At 65.3% G+C, this 22,212-nt stretch overlaps 1 protein-coding gene across 3 annotated transcripts in view; it reads right to left on the minus strand.

Moving 5' to 3' along the window:
- Positions 1–22,212, minus strand: part of LAMA5 (laminin subunit alpha 5) — a 56,934-nt gene that overhangs the window by 34,425 nt on the left and 297 nt on the right. For 2 of the 3 annotated variants that reach the window (XM_074347549.1, XM_074347548.1), the window contains exons 1-6: positions 16,285–16,587; positions 11,538–11,690; positions 2,294–2,411; positions 1,370–1,488; positions 1,099–1,269; positions 890–987 (exon numbers count right to left, since the gene is read on the minus strand). In XM_074347549.1, coding sequence (XP_074203650.1) covers positions 890–987; positions 1,099–1,269; positions 1,370–1,488; positions 2,294–2,411; positions 11,538–11,690; positions 16,285–16,572 — 947 coding nt within the window. In that variant the 5' untranslated portion in view covers positions 16,573–16,587. Of the gene's footprint in view, positions 1–889; positions 988–1,098; positions 1,270–1,369; positions 1,489–2,293; positions 2,412–11,537; positions 11,691–16,284; positions 16,588–22,212 lie in introns of those variants that run through there. The other variant, XM_074347550.1, reaches the window with a different exon arrangement.

Below are 22,212 nucleotides of genomic sequence, written 5' to 3' on the forward strand. Positions count from 1 at the left end.
CAGCCCTGTGGGGGCCTCTGCACCGGGGACAGGTCTGCACGTTCCCTGTCTACCCAGACCAGGCGCTCCTGGGGCTGGGAGCCCACCTGTGTCCCCTGGGCAGGAACAGAGCCCAGTGTCCGCTCAACACAGCTGCTGATGGATAGGGGGAAGGGAGGGAGGAAAGAAAGAGAGAAGGAGGAAGAAAGGAGAGACAGAAGGGAAAAAGGAAGGGAGGGATGAACAAACAAGCCCCATGGCTGGGGGTGCAAGCCAGGAGGACAGCCCTGGCCTGGCGCCAGGTCCACTGGATAATTTGGCTGAGTACTCACTGCCGAATTTAGGGTGACCAGAGCCACTCAGGCACACAGCATCTAGAGGCAGCTTGGTAAAGATGCAGATTCCTGGGCCCTGCCTCACTGGCTAGCTCCGGGTGGGGCCCGGGTTCTGCTGCCTGTGGGCTCAGTGCCCTTGGCCGCCCCAGCGGCACGACCACAGGGCATGTCGGGGTGGGGGGTGGTCTCTGGGCTGCTCCCTGCCCGGAGCCTTGGCCCCTGCTGGTGAGGGGGCGTGAAGGTCAGGGTGGAAGCAGTAGGGAGTGTATCCTTTGTGTTCTCCAGGAAGGTAGGGGAGCTTCCCCTGTCCCGGGGGACAGGTTACCTCCCTCACTGATCCCCCTCCACAGGGCCCTGGGCTTGCGGTGTGGAGGGGCAGCAGGGCAAACAGGCCCACGCCTGGCACAGGGCGCCCAGGGAGGCCGCACGTGGTACTGTCCCTCTGCCTCACTGTGCACGTGGGGAAACAGGCCACGGGGCGGGGAACCAGTGCAGCTCATGCAGGGCCAGGGTCATGGTGGGTAATGCAACCAGGCCTCCTCCGCCCAGGTTGGGCAGGAAGCTGCAGGTCTCACCTGAAGGGGTCTGTCGGGTCCTTGGCGTCACAGACATCCGCGTGCCCGTGGCAGACGCAGCGGCCGCCGACGCTGATGTCCTTGATGCTGTAGTAGTACTGCACCCAGCGCGGGTAAGCGGAGCGCCATGCACGTCAGCCCCCAGCCCGAGCCCTGCGTGGCCCCTCCCCACCAGCCCCTGCGGCCCGCCCTTGGCCCCGCCCACTCACCCGGCGGGTGACCGTGGGGTCCCTCAGCGCCTTCCCCATGAGGTGGCCCAGTAGCGTGTTGGTGCGCAGGAAGCGCAGGCGGATGTTGGTGGCTTTGGTGAAGTCACGCAGCAGGGGCGAGTAGGAGAAGTTCATGGCCCCTGGGCGCCCGTTCACCAGGGACACCACGATCTGCGGACGGGCCAAGGGTCAGGCCGGGTCGTGGCCCCAACACTGACCGCCACCCCTGACCAGCCGCCCGCCAGCGCCGTGCTGCCTCGGGCGGGCGCACCTCGCCGTTCTCCAGGGGCACGATCCGGGAGTACTCCGTGGTGCAGAGGACGGCGTCATCCCTGGAGATGCGCTCCAGCGTCTGCGGCCCGAAACGCTCCAGGCAGTCCCTCTTGGAAGCTGCAGGAAGGCTGGAGGGTGAGGGCGCCGTGCTCCGGGAAGCCCTCAGGTCCCGTCCCACGTCACTGCCCTGCCTGCCTGGGCTTCTTGGAGCCTCACAGCCTCAACCGAGAGGCAGCATCAATCAGCGGCTGGAACCCAGCCCGTCCCTCAGGGCTTTGTTGAGGAGTGTGGCACTCTGGATCACAGGGCGCCCCCTCAGGAGGGCAAGGCCCCTGCCCAGGCTGACCCTGCCCATGTCCCAGTGACTCTGAACTTGCCCACATCCAGGCCTTTGCTGTTCCTGCCCCGCTCTCTGTACAGGACCAGTGTCCCCCTGGGTGGCCCTCCTCATCCCCATCTTCAGGGGACCGCTGTTCCTGACTGTCCCTTATAGCACTGCCCCACTCTCACTCTTGGGCCTTGGAGTTTGGGGAGGTACATGTCCCAGACTCCCCCAATCAAAGCATCCCCATCAACATGATTGGTAGGGTGGCGCATGGCCGGCCAGTGAGCAGGGCTCCTGTGCTCTCCGGACCTGGCAGCTAAGCTGGCCGCCTTTGTCATCTCTGGAGCTGCTGGAGCATAAGGCCAGTCCACAGGAGCCAGGAGATGGCCTGAGACTCCTACACCAACAGCCCTGGCCCCAGCTGCGCCCTCATCAGGGAGGAGAGCCACCAAACCCCCACCTGCCTTCGGGAACGTGCCCTGACCCACCCAAAGCCGGGGTGAGGGCAGGCCTGGCATCTGGAGACCCTGAGCGTGCATGACGATGGCAGCCCATCCCAGGGGACACCCCCCCAGCCCCCAGCTCTGGGACACTCACAGGCAAAGAACTGCCACGGCTGGTAGGTGCGGCCGAAGTCCGTGGACCGCTCCAGCACCCAGAGGTCCGGCCGAGGGGAGTTGGCAAACTTGATGAGCACGTAGGCCACGTGGAAAACCTGTGGGGCAGGGAGTGTGTGGACACCCCTGAGCCCCTTCCATGCTACTCGGGGCCCCACGAGCGCCTGGAGGGCCACCCTAACCCTGCAAGGCAGGGCTCCCTTTTCCCACAGGGGACATCTGTAGGTTTGCCCACAAGGGCCAGAGGCACCCAGGGGCGAGGGCCAGCTGTCCGGCCCAAGGCCATCGAGGCCTGCACTGGGGACACAGAGATGACCATCAGGAACCCATCATTTTGGAAGGGCTCCCCTCTTGGACCTGGGGTTACCTGAGCCCAGAGCGCAGACCCACCTGCCTCCCCATTCCCACTCCAGGAGCTCAGAGAGCCACAATGGTCCTTTGGGCTTTGAGGCTGCAGACAGGCCTGACGGGGGCTGGAGTCAGATGGGGCACACGTGGGGCAGCCTGTCTACTGGGCCCAGGCAGTGGGGCTGGGTAAGGCAAAGACAAGACTCATCCCACTGTCCCCAGAGCTCTGGTGGCCAGCCTGAAAAGGTGGCTAGACAGTGTCCCAAGCTCCCAGGAGCCTGGCATAGCCGACAGGTGAACCCCTGTACCGGGATGGGGCTCCTGTCCCAGCCTCACCCCAGTCACCCCCATCATTCTCAGAGCTGGCTCAGGACCTGCCTGTTTTACCTAACACTGACCAGCTCGCTCCCAGAGGGCCCCAGGGGCAGGCAGCACGAAGCAACCAGGGCCCAGCCCCTACCATGTCAGGAGCCCCAAGGGGGAAGATGGACTGGAAAATGGGCCTTCCCAGAGCTGGGCTGGGGAGACCCTGCCAACTCAGGAGTCAGAGGCTGGAGATTTGGGGGGCTCTGGGCACATCAGGGCAGCACCCAGCCAAGGGAGGGGGAGGCTGCTCTTCAGAGGCACCCAGAACCCCCACCAAGGCCCCACGCCCACCTCTTCTACTCTCTCCCCAGGGTCTTGGCCTCTCTACTCACCTCGTCCTGGCTAGAGGTCAGCATCCCTGGCCGTCCCTGTGTCCTGTGCCCCTCCTCGGCTAACTGCCCCCTGGCCCTGCAGTATGGCCGGTCTTAGCCTTGGGCCCCCTGCCCTACCTGGCACTGCCTGGGGAAGCCCTCCTGACTGCAGCCCAGCCATGCTGGCCTGAGGGCCTTGGACATGCAGATGCAGGGGGCGGGGTGATTAAGACGCCCCTTCCAAGAGGCAGCTGCTCTGTGGAGGCTGAAGGGCCCCTCCAGGTTGGGGAGCTGGGTTCTCACTGCCCAGGGCACAGGCCACAGCCCTGGGAAGGGGTTCTGGGTCCACTGAGAACAGCCACTGAGAATGGCTCAGGCAGAAGCCTCTGCCCAGCCTGTGGCCTCGATGAGGGGCTGAGCCAAGGAGACCCCCGAGAAGGTGGCACCTGGCAGAGTGCACCTCTGCTGTGCGCCTGTCACTGGGGGTGGCACCCTGGCCTCAGCCTGCCCTACCTGGGACCACAGTAGAGGGACTGTGGTGTCCGGACCATGTAGCTCTGAGGGCCAGTGGGTAGAGGGCGCTCTACCCAACCCTCACTTTGGCCCCAAAGCCAAGAGAACAAAGCAGAACAGAGCCATTGTCCAGGCTACTCTCTGTGTACGAAGTTTGGGCTCCGAGGAGACCCGGGCAGAGCTGGCAGGGGATACGGGCACCCAACCTGCACACGGGGAGAGTGGGAAGCCCCGGATGAGGGCGGAGACACAGCTAGTGAGTGCACGACGCTTGGAGGGCGCCCGTCCCTGCCCTAGGCCCCCAGACCACACCCCCACCCCAGGCCCCTCACAGGAGCACCCGAAGGTGGGCTTTGAACTGCCTGCTGGCCACTCAAAGGGGATGGCAATGTCACACCGCAAACCACCCACCATACCCTCAGTGGGGCCCTGCCTGGCCCAGGGGAGCAGGCTCCCTTCTGGTGTCTATTGGTCTGGATTTCTGCCTGGACCACCTGGGCTTCTGGTGGCTGGCCAGGTCCCGAGCCTTGAGCCACATGGAGCAGAGTGGAGGGTCCCCTCCAGGGCGGCCAAGGCCCACAGTCGGCCCTCTGACCCTTTGTTAGCCTAAAGCTGCTGCGGTGACCCCATGAAGGGACAGTGGAGGGGCCGTGGACACCTTATGGCCTAGCCCTCAGGAGGGCAGGCTGCTAAGAGTCCAGGTGTGGGGTGGCTGGGGGTGGAAGGTCCCAGGACCCTGAGGCACACCCATTCTGAGTCCTGCCCTTCCCGGAAGGCCTGGCGTTTGCAGGGAAGGGCCTTTCCCTGGGTGTGGGGGGCAGAGAAGGCCTATTTACCCACTGCCAGGCCTTGAGGTCATCTTCCACTTAGCCCTGCCTGGTCAGGGACGGGGCTCAAGCCTCTGAGGGGATGGACCCTACACCCGACAGGCACCATGGCCAACCCTCAGGCATTCCAGGGAGCTCTGGGGACTTCGGATACCCCGGTGCCAGGAGGGGTCTTCGTGAGGAAGGGGGGGCATGGCGACGTGGGGGGCCTGGGTGTGCACTGGATTCGGGACACTGGCTGCTCTGGGGAGCGGCAGCATGGCCCCTACCAAAGGACCCCCAGAGATTAAAGGCTCCAGCCAAGCCTGCTGGGGCCCACCCCCGCCTTTCCCTGAGCGAGGCCAGCAGGCCGCACCCTCAGCCGGTCGGCTCTAGCTCCCCCGGGGTCGGCGGGCCGGGCGCATTTTTCCCAGCTGAGAGCACTCGCACAAATGCTGACGCGGAGACGCGCTCAGGCAGGCCGGGGCGGCGCGGGGGCCACGGCCACGGCCACGGCTGGCGCGCCGCGGTGCGCTCACGGACAGAGCCTGCTTTCTGTCCTCCTGTCCACCTGGTCATCTGTCTGTCACGCAGGGGCCCCGGCCCCGGCTGGAGGGATGGGAAGGCATGTGCCCGGCTCTCCCCATCTGGCCCAGACCTGGTCGTAGCTCCCGGGGCCACACAGCCGCCCTAGGCATGACCGGGGAGCCAGCGGAGACCCCGGCCTCCCTGGGCGCAGCCCTCCCAGCAGCCCCGCCTGCTCAGCCCCGCTCAGCTGCCAACTCCGGCTGACCTTTCCCGCTGCTAGAGTTCTGTGCGAAAGGAAAAAAACGGCTTTTAAAGCAAAAGCCAAACAAAAGCCTCCTGAGTTATTTTTAAAAATCGGGCTATTTCGGGGCAGGCACGTCTCCAGGACAGCAGCTGGACCCGCCTCTCAGCCATCACACCCCCAGGGCCCCCACACCCAGCCTGACCTGGGAGGGCCAGGGCTCTCCAGGAGGGGACCTGCCCTGTGACCTCGGCCTGACAGTGGGGGATGGGGGGGGGGACAAGAGCCTGGAAAGCAGGGTGGGCTCTGGGCTTCCCTGACTGTATAGCCTTGGGTGGGCCCTGGGCAAGGGGACACACACAGCAGAAGTCAAAGTCCAGGGGTCAGGGCACAAGGCCTTTCAGAATGGTGTGAAGGCTCTGAGGGCCTTGAAAGGGAAGAGGCCACCTGTCCCTGGAGGTGGGCAAGCAGAAGCCAGCAGCCACCTGCAGGGACGCAGTAGAAGGCCCCAGAGCCACACCACACCTGCTGCTGCTGTCCGGAGGCAGAGGTGCGGGGAGGGGAGTGAACAGGGGCTGGGGCTGCAGTCAGAAAACAGAGGGGCCATAGAGGAAACCGGTAATTCGGGCTCTGCCGGGTCCCCGCAGCCCCAGGGCTGGGGGTGCGGAAGACGGCAGCTGGCCAGCAGCCCCCGGGCTCAGGCACCCACATCCCAGGATAGGGCTGAGGCTGGAGCCCCCGGCAGCACAAGGCTGTTGGGGCCAGCACACCCTGCCTCTCCGGGCTGGGAAGCCCCAGGCCGGCCCTTGTGGCCCTGTCCTGGGGAAGGGGGGGCCCCACCCCCACCCCCACCCGCTGGGCCGGGCAGCATGAGTCACCAGGCTATCTGTGACTCAGCCCCGGCCCCACAGGAAGCAGGCCCTGTGCTGATTCCCAGGACGGGCCAGGGTCCCAGGCTGCGGGCCGGTGGAGGCAGGAAGCCCCTCCCAGCCCAGGCGCTCCCCCCAGGGGAAGTCCTGGGGTACCCAGATCTCCCAATCCCCCTGGCCCAGACTGCTGGACCAGCCTTCAGGGCTCTGTGTGCTGAATCCACCTGGACCCCCCCCCACCACTCTGGACTCCTGGGCTGGCCTTCGGGGTGCTGTGTGCTGGATCCAATTGGCCCAGCACCCCTGGGCTTGCCCCCTCCCCAGTGTGCCTGCCCTGGGGCAGAGACCCCACCTGGAAACCTCAATAAAGAGAAACGCCACAGGAGGGGGGCCAGCCAGGCGTGTCTGCTAGGGCCCCCAACAGGGCAAATCCACACGGCCATCCACACAACGGGACCAGGGAGCCAAAAACAGGCCCCATGTGGACGCAGCTCCAGGAGTGCCAAAGCCATTGCTGGAAAGAAAAATAAACCATGGAAGTGCAGGGAGGGCAGGCAGAGGGCCGAGGCACCACGGCTCCGCGGGGCCAGGCGCCCGAGGCACAGGTGTATGGAGCAGAGCGGGTTGGGGTTGAAGCACTCCTGACGGGTGTGCAGACGCTCACCAGCTGGGGCGGAGGGCAGATGCCCCGTGTGGCCCAGCACCTCAGTGGAGCTGGCCTGGGGGGGTTCAGGGACCCCAAACACCGAGGGGCTGTCTTGGGCCCCCAGGCTTGAAGGCGGTTTTCCAGGCCCAGGCCCAGCCCAGAGCTCCTTGCTCCCACTCTGACCTCCCTGCAGCTGGCCCGGGTCAGGCCAGACGGGCAGCCCCAGGCCACGGGGAGTGGAGTTTTTCCCAGGGGAGCCCTGACCCCCAAACTGCTTACTCTCCGCTGAGTGGCACTGCTTAAGGCCAACACCGTAGGGTTGGTTTAAACACAGACAGAAGACAGAAGTGAGTGTTGGGGGGGGCATCTGTGTGCCCAAAGACGAGTGGGGCCAGGATGGCCAGGCGAGTGTGGCAGCAGCAGGGTGTGCGGGGCCGGGGACAAATGGCCCTGTGTCCTCTGAGCAAAGCAGAGGCAGGGTGTCCAGATGCTCAGGAGGAGAGATGGGGCCTGTGCTGGCCTGAGGACTACCCTGGGGATGCTATTCCAGCCCCCCACGCTGTCCTCTCCCAGGGAGCCCAGCTCAAGGCCCACGTCCAGCCCAGCCCCCACACCTGTGCTGGCCGCTGGACTCTGTAACCAGGGCCTGGCCAACCTCAGTCACACTTCCTGCCACTTCCCTTAAACAACCCCGCTGACCCTCCTGGGGTGCTGGCCACATGGCCGAGCGCCCAGCAGGGCCCGGAGAGCCAGGCCAGTGGCTGCGAACTCTTAACCCAGCAGGCCGGCTGGCACGCGGAGACCCGGAGGCCTGCCCAGGGAGCCTCGAGCGGGCCAGCCTCGGAGGGCGTGCCGCCTGGAACTGGGGTGGGCAGCCTTATGGGGGCCCCTAACAGCCCCCGGAGCCAGTGTGTCTGGGGTCCTCGCCGAGGCACAAAGGCCCTGCGTAGGTGCTCTCGAGCCCACAGGCAGAGGAGACCCAGGCGCAGACGGCCTTGCAGCGGCCCAGCCCAGCCTCTCCCCACACTGGCACTCAGTCTCCCCAAGTGCCTGGGGGAGCTCTCACCCTCCAAAAGCTTCACCACAGCTTTGCTGCTCAAACCCCCACCTGGTGAGGGGACACAGGGCACCCTCCCTGCTGTCCCCCAGGAAGGGTACAGACCCCTCTACCTGGCATTTCTAGTCCCCCAACCAACACTTTTGGCCTCACACCCAACCCCCCCAGCCTACACCCCACGGCCAGCCCAGCCCCGGCTCTGCACCTCTACCCTCACTGTACCTCCCACCTGGTCTCCAGTCTGCTCCCTCCAGCCCTGGCCTCTCCAGGCTGGGACAAAGGGCCCACCTACCCCGCCTGCCACAGGGCACAAGGGGAGGACACAGTTGGAGAGAATCAGCATTCCTCATCTGCAGGGAAGGGGTAGGGCTGCTGGGGAGAGCCCCTCCCCCATGGCCAGGCCACCAGAGGGGTGTCTGGAAGGGGGGCGGACACCCCACCAGAGCCAGTCCCAACTCAGCCTGCCCTGCTCCTGAAGACCACCTGGGCACCTGGTCCAGGTGAGGCTCCAGAATGGGGAGAGTGAGGCCAGCAGGAGGCCCTGGAGGAGACAGGACATAAGCGGGAAGCCCCCAGCCCCGGGGCAGGCATTACTGGGACTTGGGAAAGCGTCTCCTCAGTCACCAGCCACGGTGCCTTCCCACCCTGGAGGCCGGCACCCCACAAGGCTCAGACCCACGGCTCAGTCTGAGAGGCCCCAGCTGAGGTCTGCGTGGCGAGCGGGGCAGGGAGCAAAGGCCGGGACCCCTCCACGCCTGCTCAGCCAGGACTTCGCTCCTGGGACCTCGACTTCGCCATCTGCAAAGTAGGAGGAAGAGGGTCCAGGGGGCCCCGACCTGACCCTGGGGTGGGGAAGGTCAGAGCAGGACAAGGTGCGGCCGGAGGAGAGAGGGAGCGGTCTCCTGGGGCCCCGCCACACATGGGACCGCAGGCCTGGCCCCACCAGCCCTGCTCCAGCCCAGGTGTGAGGCGGGGCTGCGGCACAGGCCCCTCGTGGTCCTCCCTGGGCAGGAAGTCCTCCTGATGCCAGGGCGCCGCCCCCTCCCCTTTCCTGGAGCATCCGTTCCAGATCCCAGAACAAAGGCCCTTGGCAGCCCGCCGCAGGGGGAGTGCCCAGCCCCACTGCCTGCTCAGCCCAGCTTCCTGACAGAAGCCCCAGCCCCACCCCAGGACCTGTACCTCAAAGGACAGCAGAGCCCCAGAGCAAGGGAACCCCGGGCTGAGCTCACTTAGCCAAGTCCCTCCCCCTTGGCCTCTCTCCCCATGTGCACTAGAGAGGGCGCGCAGAGGGCCCTGCCTCACGGACGTTCTCGGTCCGACTGTGGGCCCCAGACGCTCCCGTCACCAGACCTGGGGGGACTGGAGAGCACAGACCTCAGCGTCAATGAGGGCCAGTAGGACCTGTCCCAGGCCCCGTCCTCCAAAACGCCTCCCCGCAGAGCTCCAGCGGGTGCCACTTCCATCCTCCCTTCGTGGGGCCTGGCTGCTGATGCAAGACCTGGTCTCTGTCCCCCGACCCAGTAGGTGCACAGTGGCTCAGGGGGGCAGGCGCAGGGAGCTCCTTTTCGGACAGGGAAGGTGGCAAATGCAGGAATTTGCTCTGGAATTCCACAGTGGTTCAGAACATGCCCAGGAAAGAGATTTCTCTCGCCCACGGAACTGGAAACTGAGTACTTGTGCCCCACCTAACTCTAGAGCACCCTGGAGGGCAGTCCCCTCCGACCAAGGCTGGCGGCTCCTTGGCCCAACCAAGATGGAGGCTTGGGTAGACCCCTCTGCAGTCAGTGAAAGGGGGAAGGAAGGGGGAGACAAGAGGGAGGGAAAAGGAAAGGGTGATGGATGGATGGATGTTAGATGGGTGGGCTGGTGGATGGCAAAAGGAAGGAGAGGTCGGGGCGGGAGAGGGGAAGGATGGCTAAGAGGGTCACGGGTCGACCTCCCCCAGCAGGGGTGGAAACGACCCCTTCCCCGTTTGTGTCACTTTGAGGTTGGGGACACTAGGTTTGGGAAGGCCGGGTGCACACACAGTGGAACCCTCTCCTGGGCCCGGGCCCAGTCTAGAAAGCACACGCCCGCCTGCCCCAACATCTCCCGCCCATCTCACACATGTGGACACTGAGCCTCAGGGGCCACAGAGCCGGGTGGGTGGGTGCTGAGTGCCGTCTGAGCTCCACACCTCGGGAGGGCACCTGCCCACCTGCTCTGGGCCACCCTTGGGTTGCCATGGAGACCAGGCCATTGCACCCTGCCCTAGCCTGGCTTGTCCACAAAGGGGGCGGAGAAGAACCCAGCAGCTCGGCACCAACTCTGTGACTGACCCCAGGGCGGGGCAGGCTCCACTTCCCTCCTCCTCCCACGGGCACCCCTGTGGCAGTGCCAGAGAGAGGGGGACCCCGGAGGCACACAGGGCTGCTGAGGGCCCTCCCAGCTTCCAGGGGAGCATGGGGCAAAAGCCCAGTGAACAGAAGGGAAATGGGTCCAGCCCCATCCAGACCTGGGTCAGGCAGCACAAGCCCCGCCAACAGGCAGGGAGCCCCGAGATGGGCCACCCCTCCCGAGGGCCTCACAGCTAACCCTAGCAAGAGGCACCCAATGCTATCCCCAGAACCTGCCTGCAGGGCCGCCCCTCCAGCCGGGCTCACGGCCGAGGCTTCCCCACCTCTCCTGAATGTCCTCAGGCAGCGGTGGGATGGAGGCTCCACAAGGAGCAGAGACCCACAAGGTCACACACCGGGGTGGTGGCAAAGCCCGCCTGGACTCAGGCCTCTGGAGGCCCGTGAACAGGGAAGGGGGTGGGATGGGGTCTAGCAGGGTGGACCTTGTAGCCCTGGCTCCCAGGTAGGCCCAGAGCTGGCGGCTTCCAGGCTTGGCCTCACCTATCTGCCCCCATCCCCCTGCCCCTTCCAAGGAGGCAACAGGACTGCTAGCCCATTTCACAGGCCGGGATACCAAAGCCAGCACCGAGCAACATCACATGGGGGTGGGACTCAGCCTGTGTGAGTTGGACCCAGACCAAGTCCACCAAGGGGGCTTGCTGGTCACTGGGAAACACTGGGCCCCACCCTCCTGCCTGCACAGGGGCTGGTGGAGGCGGGGCACACCTAACCCCTTGGTGGCCTCTGCGCAGCACAGGTATCCTAGGAATGTCCACTTCCGCAGGCCTCCTCTGCATTCCTGCAGCCCCTCCCACTCCCCCGCCAGAGCCCGTCCACAGAGGAATTCCTCAGAGTAAACACCAGGCGCCAGCTGAGGGCACCAGGGGCTCAGCATTTTGGCCCCATCTCCATGCTGTCCCCTCGACGCCCTTCCCACTAACTCTCCACATGACCTTCGCTAAACCCCGTGTCCCACCCCCTCTCTCCCCGTGCACCACAGGATGTGGAAAAAACACAGTGCCCACTGCCACGCCTCTGTCCACGCCGGGCCTGCCGCCCGCCCGGGCCCGGCCTCCCGAGCTCACTCTGGGCAGGTGCCTCACCCTGCGGTCTGTCAGCTGGAGAAGCGGGGGTCGGGCTGCGCAGACCAGAAAGGAACTGTACCTGGCCCAGGTCCAGGGTGACGTTGACTTCGTTGTACTCTAGGCCACGGGACAGCGGCGGACTCTGCCACCAGCGCTCCGTGCCATCAATGGCGTTGCTCACGGGGTGCGCCCTGTTGCTGTTGGCAGCCGTGCAGATGTCACAGTACTGGCCCTGTGGGGGAGGGGTGGTGAGATGGCCAAGAAGCGCTGGGACCCCTTGCCCCTCCCGTCACCCTGCTACCGCATCACGCTGGCCCCACCCCCAGTCTGTGGCCCCTTGTCCGCCGTTCACTCATTCACTTGGCAAACAGACGTGAGTGCCTACTGCGTTCTCAACCTGGGATACGGCTCATGTGAGAGGTGGTCACACCTGTTACAGCAGAGACAGGAGAGCAAGGAGGGAGAGGGGCACCCACTTCAGGTGGGAAACAACGCAGGGCTCTCCGAGGAGGGGGCACCCGAGGCCTGCACCACGAGGGGAGGAGGTGGGGTGGAGGCAGCACTCAGTGGTACAGCCTGTGCTTGGTGTGTGCACGAGGTCCCGGGTTCAACCCCCAGTGCCCGTTAAAGGGCGAGGGGGAGCCAACTGTGGGAAAAAAGGTGGGGGAGGGTGTGCTCCAGACAGAGGCACTGCCTGTGCAAAGGCCCTGGAGCAATTCGACTCAAGCAGTAAACAGCACGGAGGCCAACGAAGCTGGAGCTGAGAGGGCAACGGGCCAGTCAAGGGCCAAGTCACACACTTCTCCCCCACCCCACCACCACTGGCCACTGCAGGGGGGCTTCAGAAGGGCTTGGCAGGATGGTGCCAGGTGGGGAAGAAAGAGTGAGGAAGGTAGGGCTACAGCTAGAAGGCCCAGGCCCGATGTGTGCCCCTCCCCACCCCCACCAGCCAGTCCCCCCCAAATCTCCCTGCCAGGCTCTCGCCCAGAGCCATGTGGATTAGGATCTCCAGAGAGACGAAATTAAGCCATTCCTGTGGCCTGTGGGGACAGGCCCCAGAGTGGAGGCATGTGGGCAGCCGGCAGACAAGGCCTGGACCTCCTGGCTCTGCTGCTTCCGAGCCCTGGAACTGGGCCAAGTCACGGCAGCCACTGAGCCTCAGTGTCCCCATCTGAAGAGTGGGGGTAATGCTGGCACCTGCCTCGGCCACCGGAGGATTAATGGACCCCACATGGGGCCAAGCAGCTGCTCTGCCATGGTCCAGCCACCTGCCGGGGGCCCGTCCTCTGGGGTGACAGAGGAGGCTCCCAGCATCGTGGGCGCACTGTCTCTGTGGGGGAGGAGCAGGTGCTGGAAGCCTGGGCCGGGGGCAGGGGGCAGAGCTGAGCCTGGCTGCCAGCCCAGGGGAGGCCCCACACCCCACCCCAGAGGAAACCAGACCTGCTGGCCCTCCACACAAAAAGCGGGCCTGGAGACTTGGCATTGATTGAGGCCTAGAGAGGCTGCGTCTGGGAAATGCGGCCGCCCCACCCCTCCCAGCCTCCCAGGGGGCCAGACCTCGTCCTAGGAGTTGGAGGTGGGAGCGTGGGAGATGCCTTGCACCATCCCTGGGCTGGCAGCCACAGAGAGCCCCCAGCGTCCACAGACCCCCGGCAGGCCCCTGCCTCCCCAGACACATTGGCCCCAGGTTCCACTGAGCACCCAGGACAGCGAGATCAAAGGCAGCAGACCAGGCACCAAGCCTCCCACCCAGGACCCCTTGTGCTGGGTGCTCTGGGTCACCCCACCCCTGACCCTGTTCCTGCCTGGGGCCTTGGCACCCTGATCTCGCCTTCCATCTCAGCTCACATGTCACCTCCTCAGCAGGGCCCCAGAGCTCCAGACCACCCAAGGAGCTGGCCTGACAACCCCCAACATCACCCTGCTCTATTTACTCTACCGCATGAGACACAGAGTTGCCTGGCGATTAGCGATACCCCCTTACAGCCCTCCGGGTGGGAGGGGGTGCGCACCTGCCTTCTTCTTAACTGCGCCCCTGAGGCCACCACCACCCAGAGCTGGCATACCGAGAGGCTGGGGTGATGGAGGGCACCCAGAAAAGTCGCATGATCTGTGTAGGCCATGTCCCCAAGCACAGTGACCCCAAACCAGAGCCCAGGTACTGGCTCCCAGACCTGTGGGGGATCCCAGAGGGCGAGCAGAGTAGGGGCTCAGAGGCACCCTGAAAGCACAGTGCACGTGGGTGCAGTGGTGTGGGACCCGCCAGGGTTGGGAGGCTTCCCGGAGGAGGTGAGTAGGGCCCTCTGGCTGGGCCTCCCAAAGAAGCTGCCTGTGGTCGAGGGTCAAGGGAGCCAAGGGAAGTTTCTGCTCAGGCCTCACCCAGAGAATCAGGGAGAGGTGACTCTACCCCCATGTGGCCACAGTGGGGCCACTCCGCGACACGGTTCCTGCTGACCGCTCGGCCTGACTTGGGCTTGCAGTGGATGGGGCTGGGGAAAGAGGGCTCCCCCCACCCCTCTGCTGCAGAGGGTCCTGCCAGGAACAGAGCAAGGAAACAAGGAGCAGCGATAAGGGATTCCCCTCCCAGTGAGTCACCACGCTGGGAGCCAAGCCCCCATCGTCCCCTGTGGGGCTGGGGCCAGCCCGGATTCCTCCGAGGCCCACCTGAAGGCGCAGGGCTGGGTTCCCAAGTTGCCCCCTGCCTGCCCCAGTTGCCCACAGGACCGCCTTGCCCACATGCCTAGCAGGACTCTCCCCAGGCCCTGGCTGGTATGCCCCCAGCCAGCTTCTGTCCCATTTCCCCCAGGAGGCCCCTGGGAGCGGCTGGCCTGCAGCCCTGGGGCCCAGGTCCTCCCTGCCCCACCCATCAGGCTGGCACAGGACTGGGCTCTTGGAACTGAAAAGTGTGCCTGGCCACTCAGCTCCAGACGGAGCCTATGGACAAGGCCCTATCACCAACCCAACAGAAGGCCAGGGCCGGGAGCAGCCCCGCTGCCTCCAGAGGACAGGGCAGAGGCTCCAGAGAGTCTGTGACTCCTCCAAGGTCTCACGGCTGTTCGGGTCCCGTCTGCTAGCCACCAGCCTTCCTGCCACAGGGGTGCTGACGGCTGAGTGCTGCAGGTTTTCAAAGGGAGGGCTTCAGCTCTAACTGGGCTGGGGGCTGGGAGCACTGGCCAGAAGTTCTCACCCAGGGCCGCTCCCTCGACTGCAACACCACACACAGCCACCGCTATGTGGCAAGAGGTCATGACACCAGGCTTCCCAGGCTCCTCAGGCCAAGCTCACACCTTCAGGGGAGGCGGGCCCTCTGGCTGTGCCCATTTTACAGATGAGGAGCCGGAGGCTCAGGGAGGAAAGTCGCACAGCTAAGGAAAGGCAAAGGAGAGGGGCTTTGACCCTGAGCCAATAGCTCCCAAGCTGCTGCTCTAAGTACTATGAGGGGGCAATAAACGGTCTCTCCCTCAGAGATCCACACAGCTGCTCCTCCTCAAGGGCCTGGGCCAGGCAGCCCAGGTGGGCAATTAGGCGGTGGTTGGGAGCCTGGGTTGTTCGAGCTGCAGAATCCCAGATGAGCATCTAGGAGGGGTGGTGGGGCCCAGCCAAGCCCTCTGGGCAGCTTTGGAGACCCCACAAGGCTCCTCCTCTTGACCTGGTCCCTCTGATGTCACCCAGATACGTTAAGGGCCTGAGGTGGGGGCCCAGATTTCCCCCGCTCACTGCCTCCCCCAGACCCTGGTCTGGCTTTGGGGCTTCACAGACCTCAGTTTCCCCACCTGAAATGTGGGCTCGAGACCTCCTGCTCAGCTGTGCAGAGCTTAGAGGAGTGAGTCCAGGGAGGGGTGTCCAGGAGCCTGAGGGAGGCGCCCTTCTGTCCCTGGTGGCTCTGCGGCACCAGTGCTCCCTCCCACTCCTCACTGCCCTGGAGGGGCCGAGGGAAGTCGCAGGCGCAGTGAAGCTGACCCAGCTGAGGCTCCCTCATTCATCACCCACCCCATCACTCCACTCTCCAACTACCCTCCTCCCCTCCCCCAGCCTCTCCTACCGGGAAGGTGGCAGTAAGTCCCTGGCGGCCGAGGCTCACGTTACACCAGCCTGGGGCCCCCAGACTGTCCCTAAGGTTTGGCAGGGGCGGGAACACGGGCCTCGGAAGCAGACCCTATCCCGTGGAGGCTGACCTGTGGGGCAAAGGGGCTGTCCCTGATTGCAGCAGCGTGCTCCCACCCCAGTTAAAACTCCCTCTGTGTGTTCCCCTCCCACCATGAGGGTCCCACCAACTCCGGAGACCCCTGCGGAGAGGGCTTCTACCCTTTAGAGCAGGAGAGGAAGCCTCCTGTGCCTGGCCCTAAACACAGCCCCCATCCCAGTCCCATCCCGACGCCAGCAGGTCCCAGCCTGTCCCAGGGGAAGGCGGAGCGGGTCCGCCCCCTCCCCACAGACGGCCGGCCGCAGAGGCCAAGTCCCGCCCTCGCCGGGATCCCGGGACCTGGCGCCGCCAGGGACGAGGCATCGGCCCCCCTCGGCCGAACTCGACCGGCGCTGGCCGCCCTCAGGTCCGCTGCGCTCCGCCTTCCCGGAGCGACGCGCACTTCTCTGGCTGAGCCTGAATGGCCGAGTTGGGGTCACTTCTGTCCCACGAAATGCGGAACCAGAGCCTCGGGACGGTATGAGGGGGCTGCAGTCCGTACCTGGGCTCTCCGAGGCCCGCGGGGCTCCCGAAAAAGTTGGGCCGGAGTTCCGGAGTCCCAGCCCGTGGCGCCCCCGCGCCGGCGTCCCCAGCACCCCGCCCCGGCCCACCCCGCGGCGACCCTGCCGCGGCCCGCGCTCACCTGGATGGTCTGGTTGGGGTCCCCGCCGGCCACCGGGCCCCCCACCAACTTGCAGTAGAGGTCCTCGGTGGGGCGCGGGGCGCCGCGCGCCGGGGCCTCCTCGCCGCAGGTGGCCGAGGCGGCGATGCGGGCGCCCTCGGCCAGGTTGAAGTAGGGCGGGTGCAGGCTGAAGCCGCCGCCCGCCGCCGCCGCCGCCGCCCGCGCCGCGCCCAGCAGCGCCAGCCCGGCCAGCAGCGGCGGCAGCGCGGGGCCCCAGGGGCCGCGGGGCCGCGCGCCCGGCTTCGCCATCTTCCAGCTCCGGGGACAGCGAGCGCGGCGGGAGCCCGGCGAGTCTGCAGCGCGGCCGCCGGCCCGGCCCGGCTCGCTCCGCCCGAGGACGTCAGGCCCCGCCCCGGCCCGCCCGGGCGCCCGCGCCCCGCGCCCCGGGGAGGGGGCGGGGGAGGCCGGGGGGAGGGGCGGCCGGCGGCCTTAACCCTTGGGACCCCGGCCCGGCTGGCCTTCCGGAAAGGACACCTGCTGGCCTCGGGCCAGGCCGTGGGAACGCGACGCCGCGGCGGCCCCCAGGGCGTGGCTCCCGGTCCCGGGCGCTCCCCTTGCGCCCTCCAGCACCCCTCGCCCCGGCGGGCCGGCCCGCTCTACCTAGTCTGGCGGCTCGGTTCTTTGTTTCCCTAACTTCGGGCACATCGTGGCGGAGCGCCCCCGGCGGCCTCAACTCAGGCGACGCGGCCGGGAGTCGGACACGTTCGCCACAGGTCCAGTCCTGGCATCTCCCCCATCAACGGCCCAGCTCGTCCTCACCATAACTCCAGAATGGCCACAGCATCTCAGACGACTTCCACCCGGGAGCCTGGATGCTTGGGTTCCCAGGCTTGAGGGGGTGAAGTCCGGAGACAAAGCATCACCTCTTTGACCCCCGCAGGTTTCTGGGTTTTCTCCCCTCATACTGGCCCTTATCCGCCCCATCTAGCAGGTGTGTGGGAAGGTGCACTCTGCCAGCTGTGAGTGTGCTGGGAATCTGATCTGATGAGAGACAGGGAGAGCCCGACAGGGGATCCCATCTTCCCTGGGGTGGCCAGGTCAGATTCAACCCACCTGGCTCCCACCTGCCCAGGGTTTGGCTTAAAAATACTCTAAAATCCGGAAATGGATCAGGAGGGACTGGACCCACCCAGGGGGGCCCTGTGTCCAATGCAGGATGCTCAGAGCCCAGTGCGTGCCAGGAAGATTGGCTGTGAAAGAGGACATCTCCTGGGCACCTGCTGTGTCCGGGGTGGGGGGGAGCAGGCAGGCGTGGGCCCACCCTCGTGCCTGGGTGTGCCCTGTTTTGGGGCTCTGTGGACTCTGCCGTCTTTGTCTGCCGGTCAGACCCTCCCGTTCACGGCAGGCGCTCAAGGACACCAGGGAAATGGGCCGGAACCTAGAAGCCTGAGCTCAGAGCGGTGTCCCAGCTGTTTCTGTGTTTGGGTGGCTTCAGCCACTGGGTCTCCTCCCCTCAGGCTCCTGGCCCAAACTGGCCTCAAGGGAAGCCCTGATGGGGCGGGGCAGGTGCAGCTGCTGGGCTGGCAGCTCCCCCCCCCCCATTCTCTGAGCCAGGCCAGCCGGGTGTCTGCCCCACGTGGGACCCCCTGGACAGTCCTGGGGAGCCGGGTGAGTGTGTGGGGTGATGGCCAGCTGGTCCTGGCAGGGGTCCTGCCCCAGCAGCTGTTCCCGGAAGGTTGCACCACTAGCTACGTCTTCCTGGCTGTCCCTGGACTCCTGCAAATCCTGAATCCCAAGGGACTGGACTGACGCTTCTCTAGGAGTTGAGAAACAGGCAATGAAATGACCCTGCTCCCCACCTCCCTCCCCTCTCCCCTCTCCCCTTCCCTCTCCCTCCTCTTCCAGCAATTCGGTACCTTCACCTGCGGAAGGCAAGAAAAGGTGGTTCCCTAAGCTGGAGAAGCTCTGAGTGGGGGAGGGGCTGGCCCAGGGGGAGGAGGACCTGCAGGAATCTGGAGTCCTGGAGCAGACAGGCTAGCTCGAGACGTAATTTATGATCCCTTGGGAGGCACACACGGAGGGTCCCCAGATGGGGGATTTGACCCGCCCCCGCTCCACTCCGCCTTCCCTATTGTCCAGAGGCCCCCATCACACACATCTCAGCAGTACCCTCTGGCCCTGGCACCCCCTGACAGCTGGGGACCCAGGCAGCCCTGGGGGCTGGGGCTGGAAACCCCCCACGCTGGCTTCTCTACGTGTGGTGCGGCTAGCGGGCAGAGGTGAGGGGTGGGAGCCCTCTGAGCCTCCTGGCAGCCAAGCACAGGCAGGAGGGAGCGGCGGCTGCTGGAGAATGCGCTGAGTCAGCCGAGCATCCGGCACTGGGGGGGTTAATCCTGGGCTAGCTGCTTCCCAGCCGACAGCTGCCCCAGGAGCAACTGGGCAAGGGGAGGATGGTGGGGCGAAGTGGGCAGAGGAGAATGTGATGAAAGGGGCTGGGCGAGGTGCCCACCCTCTGCCCCTACCCTGTGCCAGCTGTGCGCCCCAGCCGGGGCAGCGTGGAGGATGGAGGTGCTATCCCAGCCAGGCACACGGGCCTCTTGGGTGGGGGGAGGGGTTTCTGGGGGCAGGTGGTAGGCAGGGCAGGGGAGAGGGGCCCACCTCTGCCCACCTTCCCCCTTGCTGCCCGTGTCACCTTTCCATCAAATCATCTCCAGACAGCCCAGCGAGTGTGTCTCCCGTCTTGCTTTGACTCCTGGGCTACCCAGCACTTTCCTACTTAGGAGCTGGGAAACTGAGGACAAAGGTCCAGCGGTGGGTCAAGAACACGTAGCTAGCAAGGGGGAGGGAGTTGGTCTGTCACTCATTTTCTCCCCCTGTGTGTACTGGACACCATTCGGGCACAGGTCCCCAATGTAGCGCCCCCTCCCCAAAGCAGACTGGCTCAGCATTCTGTCCCAAGTCCACAGGAGGGGGATGCCCACTCTTGGGGGGTCAGAGTGGGAGGAGTCAGCTCACGGGGGAGGGGCGTGGAGGCTGCCAGTCCTCCTCTGTCTTTCGAGGCTCTCGCCAACCCCCAAGGATGACCCCAGACCCAGAGCCCCTCCCCACCCAGCCCCAGGGTAACAGGAGCCCCAGGACCTGTGGGAGGTCAGACACAGATGGCAGCCCAACTGGGGAAGAGATGCTCCTGGACCGCGGTGCGGGTTCGCGGAGTGCCCCTCAGCCCCGGGACGTGGGGCCTGGGCCAGGGGAGCCTGCCCTCGGGACAGCGCCCCTCTCCTGAGCCCGGAGCCTGACAGCAACCCCGGGAGCCCCCTGCTCGGCCCCATCTGCGGGGCAGCTGTGGGGACACACCTGCCTCAGCCTAAGCCCTAAAAGTGACCTCTCCGGGAAGCAGCTGTAGGGGGAGCCACTCGCTTTACGCTTGCGCGGCATCTCCGCGTCACAACCGGTAACAGATGGCTGTGCCGGAGCGCCTGTCCCAGAGCCCAGCTCTTGCAAGGGGCCCTGCACCCTTGGGAGGAGCTGCACGGTCGAGGCGGGTCTGTGCGGCGCCATGTGGGGAGAAGGAAGCCCCCATCCCCGGGCGTGCGGGCGAGCGAGGCGCTAGGCTCTCTGCTCCTTGCCCGGAGTGTTTGTCTCCGCAGGAAGAGGGTTCGGAGCCCCCAGGCTGTGGTGTGGCGTATCTGAGACTGCGCTCCCTCCCCTGGGCTGCTCTGATGCCCTTCCAGGGAGCCCAGCTGCGAGAACCGGTACCATGTCCCGAGGGCAGAGCAGCAGGTGGGGGGGTGGGCAAGGGCAAGGCTGAGGCTGGTGGCCGCTGCCAGCCCGGTGGAGGAGGACGTGGACCAGCTGGGAGCCCTGAGACAAGGCCTCGTTACTTAGGAGGCTGTAAGCCCAGCAGGACGGGGACCAGGAGAGCTCTCAGGCCTCTTGGCCACTGCTCAGCCCGGAGTCCTCCCCTGACCTGGGGCTGGCACAGTCCACTGCCCAGGAGCCCAGCTCCCAGGTGCTGAAGGAGCTGGAGGCTAGCGGGCAAAGGACAAGCCTCAGTGAACCGAACGGGTATCAGGGCCCGAGGACGGCAGGAGGCCCAGGGCAGTGGCTGGACCCCCGCAGGCCAGGAGCATCCCATCCCCTCCTGGGCTGCCACCTGTCCCCAGCCCTCCAAGGGCTGCTGCCTTCAGTAGGATGGGGCCAGGTGAGTCCCAGCATTTCCAGCATGAGGAGGGTCTGGGGACAGGTCCCTTGCTGCTCCCTAAGGAGTGGTGTCTCCTCTCCACCTGCAGGCCCACCTGGGCCACCTCTGGGCTCTCCCCAGCTTTCAGGGCATGTGGCTCTGGGAAACCTCAGAGGCCCCCAGACTTTGGGTTGACCCCAACCAGATGGCACTGACCCCACGCTGCCTGGCCAAGGCCGCTCCTTTGGGAGCCTTCTGACCCTGGAGCACTGGAGGGTCCACCTCTGCCAGCTGTGTGCCCAGCTCACAGGCCACACTCCCCCAGAGTGCCCACTGCAGGCCTGATCCCTGGGGGTCCTGATGTGGGCGCCTGCACACCAGAGGTGCTTTGAGACCTGGGCTTGCCAGCCCCCCAGGTCCTGGGCTATCCACAGAGGTTCCCCAAGGCTCCTTTCTCCCATTCGGACCAACATCTTCCTGGCTGGTGTCCTGGACTGGCAGGCCTGACCCTATAAAAAGCACATGACCCCGGGATACTCCGAAATCTGGGGCTTCAGGGGGGGAGGGCGTCGCTCACTGGTGGAGCACATGCTTAGCATGCACAAGACCCTGGGCTCAATCCCCGGTACCTCCATGTAAGTAAACAAACAAACAAACAAACAAACCTAACTACCTCCTCCCTACAAAAAAAAATAATTTTTAAAAAAATAAAAAAATAAATTTGAGGCTTCGTGACTCTCCATGGGGTGTTTGGTGTGATATCAATGAGCAGAGAGCCCTTGATTGGGCTGGAGTCCAGGGTCCAGCTTGGACACCCCTCTCCCATGGCCTCTGTGTCTCCAGCTGAGTGTAGGGGACCCCCACCCTGCTGACACTGGGCTCTGTGAAGCACACCATCAGCTGGAAGGAATCGGATCAGTCACCTTGTGGGCTGGAACCCTTATGATAACAGCTAGGCCCTGCTGGGCCCTGGGCCCTGGGCAGCACACCCACCTCACCGCCTCCTCCCTGGCCAAACACGGCTTCTGCTTGTCTTAGGATAAAACCAGACCCAGCACTGCAGCCCACCATGCCCCGTGGAACCTCCCAGCTATGCCCTGCCTGTCTGGTCAGTCAGCAGACCCTCCAGGCTGTCCCCCATCTATCTCATGGGGACAGTGGCTTTACTACTTCCACCCAGGACACAACAGAGCCCTTGCCCCTTTTTTCTGACCATATGGGCCTCCAGGCATCTCCCCAGAGCCAGCAGGTGTGTGCCCAGCCTGATCTATTGGGTGCGTTCATTATATTAAACTATATCCGACCTGTGTCCTGCCTGTTTGGCCATTTCCTCAGGCCTGGTGAAGAGGAGGCACCCAGAGATTGCCCACTGCAGGCAGGAATGGCCTCCTGGACTTACCTCCCGCAGGTCCCTCCAGGTGTCAGAGGGCCCTGTGACTTCGCGAGTTTAGAGGAAGTCTCCGGGTTCCCAGGAAGAAGCCCCACCTCTGAGCCCCGATGGTCCCAATCCTGTCCCCATCCCGTGCCCCTTCTTGGCCAAGAGTCTAGAGAGGCAGCCCCTGTTGTGGAAAGGGGTGCAGGGAGGGGGCCGCCTGTGATGGGCCCAGATGTCTGCATCCTTGCAAGACATTACCCCTCCCCGGCTCACTAGATGCTCCCCCTGGACTCAGCCCTTGGCCTGAGGGACAAGTCTCAGCCACAAATCTCGGGCCCCAGCCTCAGGGAACGGTGTGGGTGGGGTAAGTGGTCCTGGGAACCCCAGGGTGGGG

This window comes from Camelus bactrianus, chromosome 19, assembly GCF_048773025.1.
Source record: "Camelus bactrianus isolate YW-2024 breed Bactrian camel chromosome 19, ASM4877302v1, whole genome shotgun sequence".
Lineage (NCBI taxonomy): Eukaryota > Metazoa > Chordata > Mammalia > Artiodactyla > Camelidae > Camelus > Camelus bactrianus.